The following is a 14,351-nucleotide window of genomic DNA, read 5'->3' as shown; positions in this document are numbered from 1 at the left end:
CTTTTATAAATGTAGGTACAAAAAGCCTCAACACAAAGTTTAGCAAATTGAATCCAACAATGTAGAAAAAGAATTATGTACCACAACCAAGTGGACTTAATTTCACATATGTGATATTGATTCAACATTTGAAAATCAACTAATATAAGCCATGCTAAGTAAGAAACATAATAAGATCATATCAATAGATGTGCAAAAGCATTTGACAAAATCCAATATCCACTCACAATAACAATTCTCAGTAAACTAGGAATGGAGGGGAATGTCCTCAACTTGATAAAGAATATCTAAAAAAAATTATGGCTAACATTACAACTTAAAGAAGAGAAACTAGATATTTTCCCACTGATAAGAGAAACAAGGAAAGCTCTCTGCTGTCACCACTCCTATTAAACAAGGAAAGCTCTCTGCTGTCACCAGAAGTCTTACAAAATGCCCTAAAATAAGAAATGGAAATATACTACATACATACTGGGAAGAAAGAAATAAAACTGTCTTTGTTCACAGATGATATCACTGTCTATGTAGAAAACCTAAAAAATCAACAAAAATTCTTGAAGTTAAAAAAATATATATAGCACAACAGAAAGATACAAGGTTTGTAAACAAAATCACTTTCTTATAAACCACTAATGAACAAATGGAATGTGAAATTACATTTTGCTTACATCAGGTCCCCCAAAATGAGATATTTAAGTGTAAATCTAACAAAGCATATAAATAGATCTATATAAGGCAAATGACTGATGAAAAAAATCAAAGATTATCTACAACAACAGAGAACAGATACATGTATAACTAAACCACTTTGTGGTACACCTGAAACTATACAACATCATTAACCAACTATATGCCAAAATAAAATAAAATTTTTAAATAAATAAATGGAGATATTCCATCTTCACAGATAAGGAGCTCAATGTTGTCAAGATGTCAATTCTTTCCAGCTTGATCTATAAATTCAATGTAATCTCAATCAAAGTTCTAGCAAGTTATTTTTTGGTTACTGACAAAATGATTCTAAAATTGACATGGGGAAGCAAAAGACCCTGAGTGGCCAACAGAATATTAATAGAGAAGTTTGAGGACTGACCCTACTTTAAGACTTAATGAAAAGATACAATGATCAAAACAGTGTGGTACTGGTGAAGGAATAGAGAAATACAATAATGGAACAAAACAGAGAGCCCAGAAAGAGAGCCACATAAATACAATTAGCTGACCTCTGACAAAGGAACAAAGGTAGGAGAAAAGTTAGCCTTTTTCAACAAATGGTGCTGGAACATCACCATGACAAAAAAAACCTAGACACAGATCTTATACCCTTCATGACAATTAACTCAAAATGGATAATAGACCTAAATGTAAAGTGCAAACTGTAAAAATCCTAGGAGATAACACAGGAGAAAATCTAGGTGACCTTGGGTTTTGCAATGCCTTTTTATTTGCTAAGCCAAAAGCACAATCCATGAAAAGAAAAAACTGTTAAGTAGGACTTCATTAAAATTAAAAATTTCTGCTCTGCAAAAGACACTGTTTGGAGAATGAAAAGACAGGCCACAGACTGGAAGCAAATATTTGTAAAATATATATCTGATAAAGAACGGGTATCTTAAATACACAAAGAACTATTAAAACTCAACAATTAGGAAACCCAATTAATAACTGGGCAAAAGATCTGAGGAGACAACTCACCAAACAAGATATAAGTATGGTAAATAAAGATACAAAAGATGCTTAACATCACCTGTCATTAGGGAATTGCAAATTAAAACTAATACCATCAAGCACCCATGAGAATGGCTAAAATCCAAAACACTGACAATACCCAGTAGCAAGGATGTAGATCAACAGGAACTTTGATTCGCTGCTGCTGAAATGCAAAAACAGTACAGCCACTTTTTCCATTTATGGAAGAAAGGCAGTTTCTTATAAAACTAAACATACTCTTACCATATGACCCAGCAATCATGCTTCTTGGTATTTTCCCAAATGAGTTGAAAGTTTATGTCCACACAAAACCTGCACATGAATGTTTATAGAAGCATTATTCTTAAGTTTCAAACATGGAAAGAACCAAGATGTCCTTCAATAGATGAACAGATAAACAAAATCTTGGTATGTCCATATAAAGGATTCATCATTAACAACAAAAAAGCTGTCAAACCATGAAAACATAGGGAGGAAAATTCAATGCATATTGCTAAGTGAAAGAAGCCCAATATGACTTCATATGATTCAGTATGTAGCCTAAATATACAGGCTACATACTATATGATTCCAACTCGATGGTATTCTGGAAAAGGCAAAATTATGGAGACAGTAAAAAGATCAGTTTTTGTCTGGAGTTCTATTGGGGAGAGAAGAAACAGGGGAGAGATGGACCATGGGAATTTTAGGCAATGAAACTATTATTATGCATGATACTCTAAGGGTCAATATCTGTTGTTATACATCTGTCAAGACACATGGAAGATACAAAGAGTTAACTATAAGGTAAACTATATACTTGAGTTAATAATGTATCAATATTGGCTCATCATTTGTAACAAATCTGTAACACTAATCTGTTACTGATAGGGAAAACTGGGGTGCAGTGATGGAGTAATATGGACTCTGTATAGCTGTTATCTCTGAAACTGCTCTAAAAATTATATTAATTTTTTAATATAAAGACTACAAAGTAAGAATTATTGTCTGCATAATTTTAGATAATTTGGTTAAAAGAAAGTCTGAATGAGAGTCTTAAAAGACATGAGTTCTCTTGCTTTTAGTTTTACTTTTTTCCTGGGAATCAGGCATATGGGTTTTTTTAATTGTGGTAAAATATTTTGCCAAGAGAAAGCACTGGTCATTGCAAACACCCTCTTCCAACAACACAAGAGAAGACTACACATGGACATCACCAGATGGTCAATACCAAATCATACTGATTATATTCTTTGTAGTCAAATATGGAGAAGCTCTATACAGTCAGCAAAAACAAGACTGGGAGCTGACTGTGGCTCAGATCATGAACTCCTTATTGCAACATTCAGACTGAAATTGAAGAAAGTAGGGAAAACCACTAGAAATCAAATCTCTTATGACTATACAGTGGAAATGAGAAATAGATTCAAGGGATTAGATGCGACAGACAGAGTGCCTGAAGAACTATGGACACAGGTTCGTGACACTGTACAGGAGGCAGGGATCAAGACCATCCCCAAGAAAAAGAAATGCAAAAAGGCAAAATGGTTGTCTGAGGAGGCCTTACAAACAGCTATGAAAAGAAGAGAAGTGAAGGGCAAAGGAGAAAAGGAAAGATATACCCATTTGAATGCAGAGTTCCAAAGAATAGCAAGGAGAGATAAGAAAGCCTTCCTCAGTAACCAATGCAAAGAAATAGAGGAAAACAATAGAAAGGGAAAGACTAGAGATCTCTTCAAGAAAATTAGAGATACAAAGGGAACATTTCATGCAAAGATGGGCTCAATAAAGGACAGAAATGGTATAGATGTAACAGAAGCAGGAGATAGTAAGAAGAGGTGGCAAGAATACACAGAAGAACTGTACAAAAAAGATCTTCACGACCCAGATAATCACAATGGTGTGATCACTCACCTAGAGCCAGACATCCTGGAATGTGAAGTCAAGTGGGCCTTAGAAAGCATCACTACGAACAAAGCTAGTGGAGGTGATGGAATTCCAGTTGAGCTATTTCAAATCCTGAAAGATGATGCTGTGAAAGTGCTGCACTCAATATGCCAGCAAATTTGGAAAACTCAGCAGTGGCCACAGGACTGGAAAAGGTCAGTTTTCAATCCAATTCCAAAGAAAGGCAATGCCAAAGAATGCTCAAACTACTGCTCAATTGTACTCATCTCACACGCTAGCAAAGTAATGCTCAAAACTCTATAAGCCAGGCTTCAATAGTATGTGAACCATGAACTTCTAGATGTTCAAGCTGGATTTAGAAAAGGCAGAGGAATCAGAGATCAAATTTCCAACATTTGTTTGATCATTGAAAAAGCAAAAGAGTTCCAGAAAAACATCTACTTCTGCTTTATTAACTATGCCAAAGCCTTTGTGTGGATCACAACTGTGGAAAATTCTTCAAGAGATGGGAATACCAGACCACCTGACCTGCGTTCTGAGAAATCTGTATGCAGGTCAAGAAGCAACAGTTACAACTGGACATGGAACAACAGACTGGTTCCAAATCGGGAAAGGAATACGTCAAGGCTGTATACTGTCACCCTGCTTATTTAACTTATATGCAGAGTACATCATGAGAAACGCTGGGCTAGATGAAGCACAAGCTGGAATCAAGATTTCTGGGAGAAATATCAATAACCTCAGATATGCAGATGACATCACCCTTATGGCAGAAAGTGAAGACAAACTAAAGAGCCTGTTGATGAAAGTGAAAGAGCAGAGTGAAAAATTTGGCTTAAAGCTCAACATTCAGAAAACTAAGATCATGGCATCTGGTCCCATCACTTCACAGCAAATAGATGGGGAAACAGTGAAAACAGTGACCAAATTTATTTTTTTGGGCTCCAACATCACTGCAGATGGTGACCGCAGCCATGAAATTGAAAGATGCTTGCTCCTTGGAAGAAAAGTTATAACCAACCTAGACAGCTTATTAAAAAGCAGAGACATTACCTTGCCCACAAAGGCCTGCCTAGTCAAAGCTATAGTTTTTCCAGTAGTCACATATGGATGTGAGAGTGGGACTATAAAGAAAGCTGAGCGCTGAAGAACTGATGCTTTTGAATTGTGGTGGTGGATAAGACTCTTGAGAGTCCCTTGGACAGCAAGGAGATCCAACCAGTCAGTCCTAAAGGAAATCATCCCTGAATATTCATTGGAAGGACTGACGCTAAAACTGGAACTCCAATACTCTGTCCACCTGATGCAAAGAACTGACTCATTTGTAAAGACCCTGATGCTGGGAAAGATTTAAGGCAGGAGGAGAAGGGGACGACAGAGGATGAGATGGTTAGATGGCATCAACGACTCAATGGACATGGGTTTGGGTGGACTCCGGGAGTTGGTGACGGATAGGGAGGCCTGGTATGTTGCAATCCATGGGGTCGCAAAGAGTTGGACACAACTGAGTGACTGAACTGAACAAATATAGCATGACATAAAATATACTATCACTTTTTAAGTTCATATGTTTTTATATATAGTAAATAATAAGTTATTACTACCTCCTCTTGAGATTACCAGAACAAAGACAGGGTATACTCACCTTGATAAAAATGTGGCAAAAACAAACCTCCCCTATAAGAGTGTATTAAGAACTTTGACATAATTGGAGTCAATGTGGGAAATCTGTACTACTGAACTATAGAGGTTCTATTTCTCTGGGCTTATCCAGTGAAAGACAGGATCAGACAGATGACTATCTTGGAGGACAGGAGCAGAAACTCTAGCATAGTAATAAAGAGAGTGCACTATGAAGGAGTGAAAAGAACTTCTGAAAACAAGAAGTTGATTTTTTAAAAAATCAAGAGCACAGCTTAGAAAAGATGATCGAGTTTTGGTGCTTCCAGCAAAAAAATAATCACTAGATCAGAAAAATTCCATGGAGTGATTCTAAATTCCAATGAAAACAGTTTAAAATTGAAGGACAGATCAACACTCAGACAACAAAAACCTTACTTCCACTGGGTCTGAAGAAACTAAATAGCAGCTAAGACTAGAAAGAAGAGCATACTGATAAGAAAAAAATAACCAAAAGTATTTGGTTAAAAAAGAAAGCAGCTAAAATAGATAGAAAACGTGATTTGCAGGTTGAAAACAAAATAAAGAGTAGTCTGGTCAAGATAAATTCAGTTCAGTTCAGTTCAGCCGCTCAGTCGTGTCCGACTCTTTGTGACCCCATGAATGGCAGCACGCCAGGCCTCCCTGTCCATCACCAACTCCCGGAGTTCACTCAGACTCCCGTCCATTGAGACAGTGATGCCAGCCAGCCATCTCGTCCTCTGTCGTCCCCTTCTCCTCCTACCCCCAATCCCTCCCAGCATCAGAGTCTTTTCCAGTGAGTCAACTCTTCGCATGAGGTGGCCAAAGTACGGGAGTTTCAGCTTGAGCATCATTCCTTCCAAAGAAATCCCAGGGCTAATCTCCTTCAGAATGGACTGGTTGGATCTCCTTGCAGTCCAAGGGACTCTCAAGAGTCTTCTCCAACACCACAGTTCAAAAGCATCAATTCTTTGGCGCTCAGCCTTCTTCACAGTCCAACTCTCACATCCATACTTGACCACAGGAAAAACCATAGCCTTGACTAGACGGACCTTTGTTGGCAAAGTAATGTCTCTGCTTTTGAATATGCTATCTAGGTTGGTCATAACTTTCCTTCCAAGGAGTAAGCGTCTTTTAATTTCATGGCTGCAGTCACCATCTGCAGTGATTTTGGAGCCCAAAAAAATAAAGTCTGACACTGTTTCCACTGTTTCCCCATCTATTTCCCATGAAGTGATGGGACCGGATGCCATGATCTTTGTTTTCTGAATGTTGAGCTTTAAGCCAACTTTTTCACTCTCCGCTTTCACTTTCATCAAAAGGCTTTTTAGTTCCTCTTCACTTTCTGCCATAAAGGTGGTGTTATCTGCATATCTGAGGTTATTGATATCTCTCCCAGCAATCTTGATTCCAGCTTGTGTTTCTTCCAGTCCAGCATTTCTCATGATGTACTCTGCATATAAGTTAAATAAGCAGGGTGACAATATACAGCCTTGACGTACTCCTTTTCCTATTTGGAACCAGTCTGTTGTTCCATGTCCAGTTCTAACTGTTGCTTCCTGACCTGCATACAAATTTCTCAAGAGGCAGATCAGGTGGTCTGGTATTCCCATCTCTTTCAGACAAATTAAATAGTATCTAATTATATAAAACTGCAAAATTAGCTATTAAATATTTCACTTGTACACTAAAATGCTCCAATATATAAAACATTTTACATTGACTCTAGAAATCTGGCTACCCAGGTATTAGTAATACTCTGGAAGATAAATGAAGGCCTATAGATACTGGATCTTTTAAGGCACAGTGAAGAAAAGGATTGCATTATTGCCAGTGGAAATGTATTCTCATTAGAAAATTTTCTTTAATCTGCATCTTGGTAGCAATGACCAAAGAAAAGATTTATGGTAACTGCAACAAAAAGGAAACTTTTTGTCTCAAAATATGGTGTATACTAGCTAAAACTGTTCTGGAGATGTTCTACAGACAATGAATCTGAAGAAAAGGAGGCTCCAATGAGGACGAACAACATGTTTCCTCCACTCCATTTACATCCTTTCTTGAAAAACCTTGTCAAACTTATAGGCAAAATCCAAGAAATGTTTCAGACACTACTATGTGCAAAGCTGTGCTAGGCCATACAGGAAAACAAATGTTGAACAAAACATAGTCTCTATACTTTAGTAGGTTAAAACAGGGGGGAAAAACCACACAGCCATTTATTGAAAAGAAAGATAAGCACATAAGAGAGCCACAGACAGTTCTATACCATATTCAAAAGAATCTGGGGGACAGAGTGGGGAGACGCAACAAGAGGAGACAAGGAACTGCAGGGCTCATACATGCTGTACCTATTTACATGCCTGCTATGCACTAGTGGGCACATGAGTTCTATCACTATGGGACTGGGGACAGGTCAGAAAGGAGTTCAGGAGCACTCATTCTCAGAGTCTAAGCTTGAATTAAGGAACAGGGTATTACTTTCTTGGCTACCAGTGGGGAGAGGGAAGAGGAGAGGGGTAAGATAAGGGTATGGGATTAAGAGATGCAAACTACTAAGTATAAAATAGATGTGCAACAAGGGTAAGTCACACAGCACAGAGAAACATAGCTGTTGTTTTGTAATAACTTTAGAAGGAATATAAGCTATAAAAATATTGAATCATTATATTACACACCTGAAACTGATGTAATACTATATAAATCAACTACAGTTCAATTAAGAAAAGCACAGGGGAATTATAAACATTAAATTTGTAGCTATTAATCAAGCTTCTTTCACTTTATGTTATTAAGGAGGCATATTATAGGTATGCAGAAATAAAACACACTGAAAACTCACCGTGTTTTTTTGTTTCAGATCCCAGGAATTAAACTCAGCTGTCAATCTTCTCCCTGATTTTCTACGACTTTTTGCATTTTTTTGAGGAGAAGGGCTTTGATCACAAGTATCAGTATTCACATCTTTTGACAACACGTATTTCTTCTTGTAGATCACAGATTCTTCAACTGTCTTATTTAGGAGAACTGATTTAAAAGTAGTTTCAGATTCGATACACCAATCACTCTGCTTGGCATTCTCAATACTTTTCTCCTCCGAATGTGTAGAGTGACCTGGTTGTTGTCTGCTTCGGTGGCAGTCATCTGCTTCTGCTTTATCTGTTCTGTTATGCTGCATTATCTCCTTCCTATACTGTACCTTTTCTGTTTCCTCAGAATTATCATCAGATATTGAAGAGGATGACTTTTGTTTAGGAAGTTTCTGGTTGATAACAATATCTAGTGGGAAAAATGAGAAATTAATCCTTATTAAATTTATAAATTGATCATATATAAAATTTATTAAAACCAAAATATTTGTTAAGACAGTTCAAGCAGTAAGTATTTCCTGAATATTTTATATACAGCGAAAACTGTTTCACCTTGATTAAATGTGTCTCTCGATGAAGTACTTGCTCTTTGGTTATTACACAGCTTAATATTTGTTACAGGTGTCCAACATGCCCATTTGGAGTGCATCTTATCTCCACAGGTACTGTCTAAAACATCAGGTAACCTGAAAAATGATTCATTTGCTCATTATGAAACATCAGCCTATGACTCTGGTATAAGGTCTTGACTTTTTCTTAGTCAATGTTTATTGATAGAAATTTGTTAAAGAATGAAAAAATTTTCATAAGTCATGATGAAAATTAAAACTTACTATATAATTTATTAAAGAATATTATTTTAAAAATTCCATTATTGTTTCTATTTTGAGATCTACCTAAATACATCTCAGGTATCTGACATATATCTTCATGGGTATTTAAACTTGGTTAAATTTCTTCTCATTCATGCTTTATTATTTTAAAGCTTTTATTCATTTTAAGTCTCTCAATTTGAAGAGTTATATCAGTTGATACAGAAAAAACATACAAGCTATTCGCCACTGTACTATCATAATACTTGAAGATGATTAGTTCTATAACCAATACTACAGTCTAAGAACATAAAGGCCTCTTCCTTTAAATTTGTTTATCAGTTGCTAAGTCATGTCTGACTCTTTGCAACCCCATGGACTGCAGCATGCCAGGTTTCTCTGTCCTTCATCATCTCCCTGAGCTTGTTTAAACTCATGTCCATTGAGTTAGTGATGCCATTCAACCATCTCATCCTCTGTTACCCCATTCTCCTCTTCCCCTCAATCTTTCTCAGCATCAGGGTCTTTTCCAATGAGTTAGCTCTTAGTGTCAGATGGCCAAAGTATTGGAGCTTCAGCTTCAGCATCAGTCCTTCCAAAGAATACTCAGGGTTGATTTTCTTTAGGATTGACTCATTTGATCTCCTTGCTGTCCAAGGGACTCTCTAGAGTCTTCTCCAGCACCACAGTTTGAAAACATCAACTCTTTGGTGTGCAGCCTTCTTTATGGTCCAACTCTCACATCCATATGTGACTACTGGAAAAACCACAGCTTTGACAATATGGACCTTTGTGGGCAAAGTGATGTCTCTGCCTTTTAATATGCTGTCTAGGTCTGTCATAGCTATTCTTTCAAGGCACAAGCATCTTTTAATTTTATGGCTATAGTCAACATCTGCATTGATTTTGGAGCCCAAGAAAACAAAATCTGACAGTTTGCACTTTTTCCCCATCCATTTCCCATGAAGTGATAGGACCAGATGCCATGATCTTTTAAATTTGTTACATTCATCTAAACAGAGTAACATTATTATAGGCTAAATGACTAGATGGATATTCTCATACTTACACAGGTTTATCTATTCTTCCTGCTGCCTGTGAATTGAGAACAATTTCCTGGAGTTCACCTAAATGAAACAAAAATTATGGTATCCTCATTTTTACATACAGTTGGTAGGGTTAAATGAAAGCTAGTATAGAATTTGATCAAAGTTCATATATTGGGATGGAGAGATTGGTTGACCTCATCTTCCCACTCCCAGACCCAAACTTCTTGGGAACAAAGGCTGTTATTATACTTCCTCATAATATCTAAGTTCTCTGCATAGAGCTGAATGTATTCATTATAAATCTTTTTCAAATAAATGAAACTCAGTGAAGTTAATCTATAGAAATATATATATGTGTGTATACATACATGTGTGTATGTGTGTATATATATATATAAGAAAGAATGACAAAAACTGAACCAAAAAGTACTTACTAAAATTTTGGTTTGCGAATTCAGTGTCCTTATTTTCTGTCTTTTCTACAACTTTAGCAGCTTTGATAGGCTATAAACAGGAGAAATTTTAATATAAATTTGAATTAAGGCATTATATGAAAATGACTTTTACAAGTTAGGAGTATTAAAGTTTAAAACTTTAAAATTTTGCCTTATGATTAAAAGTTGGATAGTAGTTCTATTTCCTTCATAAAATGCCCATTCTAGAATACTCCCTTATCCTAAAACACAAGAAAGTAACTTTACTGCAGATTAGGAGGCATTACAGCCTACAAATTTTCTGACCTCAGCCATAGCTAGAAAAATAATGTAATTTTTCTCTTTGAGAATTTCTGGAACCTCCATGCCATGTGATCTATTGCTCTTAATCTCACAGGCTGCATTTATTCTGTCTTTTCTCAATATACATATGAACTGAAGTGTCAAATGATCTTGTAAAGTTTTGGCCACTGCACAGGTAACTTCTTGATGACAGCAAGCTTCTTTTCACAGCCACATATACACACTTATTCAGATAAAATAAAAATATTCCATGACTATCAGAAAAATATACTCCCTAGCTAAGATATTCTGCCTCATCCTATCTTCTCTAATCTAGCCAGTGGTTCTCCACACTGGGAGAGGAACAGTATAAAAGTGTCCAAGTGTACAGGTGTGTTCCATCCTTATCTTTCTGCCACATAACCATTACATATTTTTTTTACATCCACCATCTTTTTTTTTTTTCCAACTGTAACACCAAGACTGCTAAACTTTACTTGAGGAAATTATACTTATTACTGAACTAATGCCATGATAAGATTTATAGTCTTTAATGTGAACTGGGCCCTCAACACTGCCTAACACTTATTCTTAGCCCTCTCCACTATCCCTCAGTGCTTATTCCAAATCTTCATGTGTCCCTGAGCCCTCTGCATCAAGAGAAGCTCAACATCCTCACACTTCAGAGAAAACACAAACTTTGAGCTGTTCATCTATAAACTTATCTGTATCTCTTGATCACCTATTTCTCCAAGATACAACTTTCTCTTATCCATTCCCTGCTCGGTCCCACTTCTTCAACTACCTGGAAAGAATGTGCTCCTCGATATCCATCTGACTAATAACGTTTACTGACTCCAAAAATCAACTCACTCTCCATCTTCTAAATGAGCATTTCCTGATCTTTATCTTCCTCTCCAGCTCTGGGATTAGAGAGAATTGTCTGCCCTCAGTGCTGTGCTAAGTCACTTTAGTCATGTCCAACTGTTTGTGACCCCATGGACCATAGCCCACCAGGCTCCTCTGTCCTTGAGATTCTTCAGGCAAGGATACTGGAGTGGCTTACCATGCCCTCCCTTCTCCAGGGGATCTTCCCAACCCAGGGATTGAACCCAGTCTCCTGCATTGCAGGTGGATTCCTTATCACTAATGCCATCTGGGAAGCCCATCTGCCTCTCTATTAGGCTTTTACTGCATCCTGTATGTATATCTGAGAACACATACAACAGAATACAAGAATGATGGCAAGTTCATTTCTCTTACTGAACATATAAATCAAGAGTTGAATAAGTATTTCTAAATTTTATTGTTAGCACAGTGAGTGATAAGACCTTACTTTTAAGGACAAAAAATGATATGTAAAACAATTTTGAAAGCAATACTTTTAAAAAAAGTAAGAAACTCACTGCTTAAGAAAAGTAAGACCCTGTTTGCAGAAGTTAGTTCAATAGTATTTCTACAATAATGTGATAAAAACTTAATATTTAAAAATGCTTTCAAAGTAAAGTTACTTTGTCTGTATTATCTCTTCTCTTTTTTTCTTCAGATGGTCTAGATTTAAGTGATACAGCATAATCCACTCCTTGTTCCGATGTTTTAGAAACACTAGGTTTTTCTGTAGAACTCATCATTTGCAGTGGTGGTTTAATTCTTCTTTTTCGTGGTGATGCTAGAATGGAGGACAAGGGACTTATATTTGTCAGATTTTAAAACTGTATGTTGCTATCACTGAGATACTTTTTGCTGAAGAAAGTTAAAAAGGGGGGTCTTCTAGGATGGGTCCCAGGTTTCTGATTTAAATGAGTAACTCAATATGGATTCCATTTACCAAGGTAAGAAATGGAGAGAAACTGGCAGGGAGGGTGGAAAGATGAATTTATTTTGTATTTGTTAAGTCTGAGAAGTGTGTGAAACATTAATTTCCCAGTAGGCAAGCATATTTTGGGAATGGAAGGTCACTATTAAATTGTCATAAAGATTAAATAATGCTGTGTTTACAGCAACTAGTATATAGCATTATTTTTGAACTTTTATTTAGCTCTTAGTATGTACCAGGTACTGTCTAAATGTTGCACAATACTTATTTAACGAATAGTTATTTAATCCTTTATAGACTTTGATGAGGTTAGACACTGTAGTCCCATTTCATAGAAAGGAAACTGGTTCTAAACTTAGCTATGGAGTACACACTTGGAAGTGGGCAAACAAGCTCAAGCAGCCTGATTAATTTAATGTTTTATCCACTATGTTATGCTGAGTCCTGCTTAAATAATAATAAGCTCTTAATACAGGATATTAATATTTTAAAAAATATTTATACAGATACCCATTAAATCTCTCACACATTTGATATTTTTTGACAGAAGACATCTGCGGTTCATATTCTATCAATTTTTCTATCTCAAAATTATCCTCTAGGTAAATTAGGTCCAGAATATTCATAAGTTTTAAAAATGCCTGCTTTAAATAATACTTGTTAGAAATCTTTTAAGATTCTAAAACTTACATGTATTGACTAAAAGTATTGGACTTCTCACAGTGTATCTATCTGCACCAGGAACAATCATTGATGCTTCAGACATTTTTCTTTTGCTAGGAGTAATTATCTAAAACCATGAGGAAAAAAACCACAGTAAATACACATTCTCTCTTGAAATTAAATATCCTACAATTTTATTCCTAACATTTTACCTTGACTACGCACAAGAGATGTATTTTATAAATTATATGATATTCAAATATTTCTGCATTTCGTCTGATTTGAAGGATTTTATCCTAATATTAATAGTCAAAATGAGAATATTGTTTTAAAGAATATCCAGACTTAGAAATACAGTAACTTTATATGTTTGCTAAAAATATTTTATTGATACTCAGTTTATCTAGTTAACCACTGGCTCACAGTTTCCTATTCTATTTTATAAGGACAATGTTTGAAACACATATTTATATAAACTTGTTTGTGAAAGCTTTCATAATGTTAAACATTCTTCAAAATTCTGTGAAGACTAAATTGCCTTTAGAGTAAAAAGCAGCTAAAAAAAAACAGGAGTTAAAAAAAAAAAAACAACCACCAGGAATTTAGAGATTCAGTGGCACACAAGCTAGTGTTGCAAAAAGGTTTGCATTTTCTAACTTTAGCCTATAATGACTGATAAGAACAACAGAAGTAGATAAGCAGAGGTGGGACTACAAGGGATTGGCATTCCAGAGGATGCCATACAAAGGAGTACTGAAGACAAACTGTAAAGAGGCAGAAGGTATTTATTTTTAAAAGGCATAGGAAAAAATACTGATGGGATTTTGAGTAGGTATGTATATGGGGCATGGAGGAAAGGTTTCGAAGGATAGGAGAAAAGTGAATTTTAAGATTAACCAGAAATAAGCTACTGAACCAGCAGATCTGTCTTAAAGAAATTACAGTTCCTAGTGTTTATATATATGGAGAAGGCAATGGCACCCCACTCCAGTACTCTTGCCTGGAAAATCCCATGGATGGAGGAGTCTGGTGGGCTGTAGTCCATGGGGTCGCTAGAGTCGGACACGACTGAGCGACTTCACTTTCACTTTTCACTTTCATGCATTGGAGAAGGAAATGGCAACCCACTCCAGTGTTCTTGCCTGGAGAATCCCAGGGATGGGGAAGCCTGGTGGGCTGCCGTCTAT

At 36.3% G+C, this 14,351-nt stretch overlaps 1 protein-coding gene across 13 annotated transcripts in view; it reads right to left on the bottom strand.

Moving 5' to 3' along the window:
* The window catches only part of SYCP2 (synaptonemal complex protein 2), a 73,176-nt gene that overhangs the window by 21,879 nt on the left and 36,946 nt on the right, over positions 1–14,351 (bottom strand). For all 13 annotated transcript variants that reach the window (XR_011570129.1, XM_070801351.1, XM_070801353.1 and 10 more), the window contains 6 exons: positions 13,192–13,291; positions 12,197–12,354; positions 10,404–10,473; positions 9,990–10,047; positions 8,661–8,794; positions 8,081–8,517 (listed from right to left, as the gene is read on the bottom strand). Coding sequence is in view for 12 of the 13 variants with exons in the window: in XM_070801351.1 (XP_070657452.1) it covers positions 8,081–8,517; positions 8,661–8,794; positions 9,990–10,047; positions 10,404–10,473; positions 12,197–12,354; positions 13,192–13,291 (957 nt within the window). In the remaining variant the exon portion in view is untranslated. The remainder of the gene's footprint in view (positions 1–8,080; positions 8,518–8,660; positions 8,795–9,989; positions 10,048–10,403; positions 10,474–12,196; positions 12,355–13,191; positions 13,292–14,351) is intronic.

Source organism: Bos indicus, chromosome 13 (assembly GCF_029378745.1).
Source record: "Bos indicus isolate NIAB-ARS_2022 breed Sahiwal x Tharparkar chromosome 13, NIAB-ARS_B.indTharparkar_mat_pri_1.0, whole genome shotgun sequence".
NCBI classification, from domain to species: Eukaryota; Metazoa; Chordata; class Mammalia; order Artiodactyla; family Bovidae; genus Bos; species Bos indicus.
Note: the sequence above shows the minus strand (reverse complement) of the source record. Positions and strands in the feature narration are given on the sequence as shown.